The sequence below is a fragment of the Montipora foliosa genome, chromosome 4 (assembly GCF_036669935.1).
Source record: "Montipora foliosa isolate CH-2021 chromosome 4, ASM3666993v2, whole genome shotgun sequence".
Lineage (NCBI taxonomy): Eukaryota > Metazoa > Cnidaria > Anthozoa > Scleractinia > Acroporidae > Montipora > Montipora foliosa.
The window spans coordinates 32559097-32565885 of NC_090872.1; the positions used below are offsets into that span (position 1 = coordinate 32559097).

The following is a 6789-nucleotide window of genomic DNA, read 5'->3' on the forward strand; positions in this document are numbered from 1 at the left end:
CCACTACTCAACCGTACAAACACAAGGATGACATTTGGGCGCGTTGGCCGGCCAAAGCCCCATACCATCCAGTTGACTTTCGTGTACAAAGATTGACTTTGAATTCATAAAGCTAAGGCACGTTGGAAATCCCTCATAAACCAGCATATGGAAAAATCGGGGAATGGGGGCTCCACAGCAAAGTATTGGAGCTGCCCTTGGGATGTTTTGGTATCCTATAAAAAACAATAAATTCAAATATACGGTGGGCACGTTAAAAAAAGTTCTAAGGCATAAGAAATATAAACAATATGTCCTCGCACAAAAAAGCAAGCATAACTGTTAATTCACTTTACGTGGCATAGGCTGACCGTAGAAGTGTCTGCTTGCGTTCTTCTCAGTAACGAAAGCAAATTAGTGCAAACCGAGATCCCACAACCCTCTGAGCGCCAGCTCTCTGATGTAGCCGGCCAAAATAAAATAAAATAAAACAAAATAACATAAGATATTTACATTTAACACACATTACATCTTTCGAAACCTGTGAGCTGTGTCAAGCGGGGACACCTATTCTTAGAGTTATTTTCATAGAGTTATGTCGTAGAGTTAGAGTTAGGTTTCCAAAATCCTGAATTCAAGATTTTGGAAGCCAACATTCATAAAAGCTAAACTTTTGTTTAGGCCTAATTAGGCTTAAGGTTTGCTTTTATGCATGGATACTTTTTGTATTTCTAAATTCAGGATTTAGGCCTTCCAAAATCTTGAATTCATAAAAGCTAAACATTCATAAAAGCTAAACTTTTGTTTAGGCCTAATTAGGCTTAAGGTTTGCTTTTATGCATGGATACTTTTTGTATTTCTAAATTCAGGATTTAGGCCTTCCAAAATCTTGAATTCAGGATTTTGGAAACTTAACTCTAACTCTACGACATAACTCTATGAAAATAACTGTACTGCTAGTCAACCTCGTGTCAAGCCATCTAATGCTGAGAAATTGAGATGGAATTGCTACAGCTATAAAAAATATACTTACAGTATTCTTGGGAAACAGCTGAAGCAAAAGGAAAAGAAAGACGGCAGTGAGTAAAACTAATTTGAGTGATTTTTCAACCTATTCATTACTTTGTTATTCATTGGCAATTTGAACAAAGAATTCTCCCACTCTTCCCTAGAACATGAAAAGAGGCAGCGTGGCTTAGAGACAAGAGTCCTCAGTAAATTTGAATGTGCTGTAATAGATATTCTGAGTTTCAGTAGGAAACGTAACATAGCGGACTAGTTCGCCAAGTAAGAGCGAATTCTGTGATTTCAGAAGTACACAATTCAGAGATCTCGATTCTGCGATGGAATGCCCATGTATGAATTTGCATATAGCACGAGCAATCCCTCGTGCGGCCAAAAGGTTGCGGGCCAGTTTGAGGTCATCAGTTCCAACCTGATTGGCCATAACTTTGCGGGGCTGTATTCTAAATTTTGATCATAATGCCATTGCCCAAAGTCCAAATGAGAGAGATCGACCATCTCGTGATTTGAAGTATTCCCGAAGAGAATCAAGCAAAATTGTTTTCTTTGTCATCTTAACTTTTCTTGTTTGCTGTATATTTTACTTCAGATCTTAAGAATGTACCAGATCCTTCACTAACCTTAATTTAATCATCGACAGAATTTGACTTCAGTGGCCTAAAAGTTATCTGGTTTCCTTCTACCAGTTATGTAAATAAGCCATGTTTGATTTTAAATAGTTTTCTTTCTGCTTATTGTTGTCTAGCGTATTTAAGGAAAAAAAAAGCATTATCTTTGTCATTATTATTATTATTGTAGTAAAAACACGGCAGAGCTGGAGGTCTCTCAGAAGACATCGCGCCTTGAACTATACTGTCTATCCCTATGGTCCTGTTACTCGTTACGTATCCAACACCTTTCAAAGGATCCTAGCCATCCCAAGCAAGCATGCCTTCTGTATTAACCCAACATCACTACCCATATTAAGCTCTCCAAGCCATTTCTGCAGTCCTCTGGGAGTGTTCCCAGGGCCCCAGTTATAACTGGCATGATCTTAACATCTCTACAATCCTTGTTGCCCACCCTGATGTCGAATGGGCATAATAAACGGTGGAGAGTCTAAATGTCTAAACCCCCTGCATCGATGACCATCTTGTTTGGTATACTAGCTGATCTTGTACTGGCTTTGTGAAGAGATTATGAATTGGTTGTGGTTGCAAACCATAAAGTACTTTAAACATCAGCAAGAGGATACGTCTTTGCATGGATGGCGTTTGAATTGCCGGAGAGGGATAGATCAGTTTCCCCAAACTGAGATGGCATTTTTGTCACACGCAGGAATAACACACCTTTGGGCAAATGTCTCATTCTTCTCACTTTTTTTTTAAATTAGCTATTTTTGACTGACTTTCTCAATGTGAGTGGACCGAGAAAGTATGTTGTCTGAAATAACACCGAGACAGGAAGTAGATGTAACAATTTTAACATACCCCGTTGTTGGGATTAAAGTTACACCTACAATGACACTTAATGCAAGATACCGGAAGTACTCTCTCTCGGTTTTGAGGATTTTGGAACCTCTGCTATAAAATCACATGTCCTTTTGGTTTAATGCTGATTTCTGTTCAAGCGACATTATGGTAAGGCATAAGGTATATTGCCAGCTAAAAGGATCTGAAGAGCTTCGCAAGAGTATGGGTGTCTGCTGTCAAGCTGGAGAGCACAGGTAAACGACTCGTTACTTACCACGGGAGAGCAAGCGCTGGTTATATACGGCTTCAAACACGGATCGAGAACTACCAGCAACCACAGAATGTATGTGAAGAACAATTTGAAGGCAGTGATCGGAAGAGTATATAACAGGAAGTGACGTGTGACCACAGAACTTGCCAATAGATGTCAAGTTTTTGCAACCGAGAAAAATCTCCACATGATCACCATCTAAGCAATCTGGCATTGATGCCGTCAGCTCAAATGTTTTGAAATGGAGCTCCACGTGGCGGTGTTCCGCGGCATTTTGCAGCTCAATATTCCACTTGCAAGTGTACATGTCTTTAGACAGGTATGTTTGACTTTGATTTGGAGACAGAGGAGTGGTTATGGTTCCGTTAAGGTTTGTTAGCAGTACTTCACAACCTGCAGTGAGTCAAGAGAAGACAGAAGGCATTCAAATGCACCGCGCTGTGTACTCTCTACCATGATGCCTAATTATCGTTAATTTCGTATGCATTTATGTTGAGGAGGATCTTGACATAACAATGACTCACACAGCTGGAAATATATGGTACAAGGAACTCGAAGGAAAGGAACTTTAAAGTGTCTAGTCGTTCTAGCGTCTAGAGAACTAATTGGGGACACTGTAAACTGAAATCAATAATTAACGCAAATTAAGTCAAATGTTAGCTTTTGAGGGAAGGGGAAAACCGGAGTTCCCGGAGAAAAACCTCTCGGTGCAGAGTAGAGAACCAACAAACTCAATCCACACATAACGCCAAGTCTGGAATCCAACCCGGGCCACATTGGTGGGAGGCAAGTGCTGTCGCCACTGCGCCATCCCTGCATCCCTGGTAAATTCTTGGTGCAATAATTGTTTTTTTCTGGTTATCAGTTCCTGTGAAAAAGAAATTGTGCTTATGTCGTCATGTCACCCGCCATATTAGGGACTAGGGACCTTAAGATCACACTTGAGTAGAGTTTTCGGTTGCTGCAATTATTCGTTTCTCATGTGAAATGTAAGCCATTTTTTTGGAATTAAACTGGTATAGTCGGCACGGGCATAGAGAGAAAAGTGAAAATTTATCGTCAGATGCTCGCGTCCATCACTAAACCTCAAATTGAGTAATTAAACGTCAAGGGAGTTAAATTAAGTAAGGACAACGGCAAAAGCAAGGAAAACGTCACTCCAAAATGTGATTTAGCGCTATCGTAAGTATCTCGCGATTATTCCATCTTGTTCACCTTGGACAATAGGGGCGAACTATCATTTAAGTAGATTTTACGAACTGTACGAGTAAAGAAAGAAAACGAAAGATTCACTGTTGTATGCTCACGTTATCGTCAAAAGCTAAAAATTGGTGATTTCATGTTGTTGATTTGTGGAGTACGACAAGGAAATTTATCGAATTACGTGCGCGTGCCGCGCGTGCAGCACGATTACTTTTTTCTTTTTAATCAATGATATTCTTGCTTTTCAAAAATCTGGCATGGTACCAATATTTGGAGTGCAGAACACACCTCCAGAGATGTGCACAGCTTCCCTATAATTTCTGGCACGGGGTCCTAATTTGCCTTCCGTTTGTCACAGTTTACACCGTGCCGTCCCGAAAAACAGAGTTCGGAGTGTGCCGTGCGGCAGATTTTTGTGCTAGTGTAAAGCGGTCTTTCGTTTCGGTTCGTCTTGTTCCTTATTTTTCAGCCAGCGAGGAAGACAGTTTCGAAATAAGCCTTATTTTAGATCTAAAGACTCTCAAACTTAGATCACTGAATAAAATTTCTATGAGATAAAATTCTGTAAATCAGACAAAAAACCGATTTTATCTCATGCACCTTGCGCTCCCGCATTGTGACCACTGGCTATAAGGTTCGAATACACCAAATCAACATACCTTTGCAGAGGACCTCCGTTGAGCATCTTGCCAAGACGACCAAATAAAAAACCAGTAAAGTCGGCGAACTCATCGATATTTTTGGTTACGGGGCCATAATGATCATCTTTCAAAGGAAACAAATGGTGTCGGGTGTTAAATTGAGATGGTAATTTCAAACTTGTTCGGTCAAATTGTGAAAACCCCTAGATATAAGACGTCCCAATATTAAAGAGTCAATTAAGGCAAATGACTAACCATCGTCATGAATAGTAGGATAAAATTATCCCTATTCTAATCGGATGTGGTCCGAATGTTTCTCCATCCTACTGATCGTCACAAAAACAATACGATACCTTTTTGTCGATCGTTACATCTGCAGTTTCATCATGTTCACAATCAGAACGCAGACGTTTCCGAAGTGCTGCCAACAACAAGTAATATTATTCCTAAGCAAACTCTGATTCGGTCTCAGCTTTGCGGGCAACAGATCTTTAGTAACGTACACGCAGTTTTGTTTTTAAATTATTTTTGTCATCTCAAATGAATAGTAGTGCTTGCTGGGAATAATTAAGCGTTTCTTTGGAACTTAATTAAATTGATCAAGTAATTTGGCTTTTAAGCACCATGCGGTCAGTAGAACACTCAGCGAAAACAGGAGCAACAGCAAAACCTTAGAGTAAGCTGTGTAATAGTTACCCTTTTAAAATAAGGCTCAGCTCTCCTGAATGGCGCTGATGATGGCATTTTTCACAGGGAAAATATTGTCGAATTTCAATGTGAGATGATTAATTTATAAGATCATCTGTGCCTGGAACGCTACACTTTTTTGTCAAAACCAAGCTGTTTCGCTCACCAATAGTCAAGAAATTTTTAAATATAAAGATTGTTTTATTTTGCGATAATGGAATTACACATTCCCTCGGAATGTTGAAGTGAAAAATCCAGAGCGTCAACAATACGACTGTAGCTCCACTCATTAATCGGAATGATGTGTTGGGATTCTCGATAAAACAGAATCTCTCAAATTTAGTTAATAGATAATGACTCAGACTCACAAAATTGTTGCTGGATAGAATACAAAATTTGTTTCTCCCTTATTTTTTCTTGTCAGTAATTATTATGTAAATAAACGTTGTAAGTCCTCGTATTGTGGAGCGCTGATGAATTGTGTTAATTTTTTAAAAACACTGCATTTATTTAAAGAAATGCAATAATGTGAAAGAAACTTGATAATTAACAGGTACAGTACAGCTGGTCCATTTAAAGTACACTCGGACTCCTGTCTTTTGATCAAAGCAGGGGTGGTGGGGGGAAGGGGGGGGGGGGGGGGTAGGGGAGATAGCCAGGGGAAGACACATATTAGAGTGCAAGTCACCAAGACAGGAAAACAATTTTTTGCAATCTTGTGTAGGGGGCTTGTAAAGCAACTACAACGATAATATCAACTAACTGAATACTTCAGAACGTAACTTAGTGCTATCGTCATCGTGTTGGGTTTATTCAATCCACGTTGTACGATAAGGATGAAGTATTCTTGAACGAAAATTGAAAGCCTTGGAAACTAACTCTACTCTGAGAATCAAACGCAGGAAACATATAGGCAGGATCATCATTGGAAGCCAATAGATCTCTCATCAAGAGCAAGAATTAATTCAAAATGTAACTAAACGTTATTATGTGTATCCTTGTCAGAAAAATCTTTTTATTTTCCACGTCAATGTTTTGCAGAGTACGGCAAAAAATATGTACTAATCTTTTGACCAATAGTTGTGGTTACACCCACCTTGGGTTGGGGGCCTTCCGTAGGGTAAATGGCTTGTGTTTGGTTCATCTCAGGTTTCATGTTACCCTTGGGATGCGGTTACACAGTAAAAGACGTCCCTCAGGGTAAAATAATAGGGTATAATTACAAATTTTACAAGGAATGCGCTCGTGCCACTCAAGAATTTATCCAGTCTTCATGGCTAATAACTGGCTCATTATCAAAAGACTTAAAATTGGAGATTTAACTAAGTTTAATAAATTCTTTTACCTTTCGAAGTCAATTTGTAGATAGCATGATGCCTTCCCTGAGTATATTTATTAGTAGAACGGCTTTTTTCCGCTAAATGTGTCGTGTTTCAAAAATCCAGCGTGATGCGTGTTTGTTAGGTTATATGACGTAAAACAATAGCGCTGTCATACACCTTATTCCAAAATGGCCGACATTTGAGTATTCTTT

General features: G+C 39.3%; 1 protein-coding gene across 1 annotated transcript in view; it reads right to left on the reverse strand.

Annotated features, from left to right (window-relative positions):
* Positions 1-5053, reverse strand: part of LOC138000648 (tolloid-like protein 2) — a 16569-nt gene extending 11516 nt beyond the window's left edge. Inside the window, exons 1-4 of the mRNA XM_068847208.1 lie at positions 4922-5053; positions 4587-4692; positions 2728-3117; positions 1013-1030 (exon numbers count right to left, since the gene is read on the reverse strand). Of these exons, the coding sequence (XP_068703309.1) occupies positions 1013-1030; positions 2728-3117; positions 4587-4659 (481 nt within the window). The 5' untranslated portion in view covers positions 4660-4692; positions 4922-5053. The remainder of the gene's footprint in view (positions 1-1012; positions 1031-2727; positions 3118-4586; positions 4693-4921) is intronic.
* Between the last annotated feature and the right edge of the window lie 1736 nt (positions 5054-6789).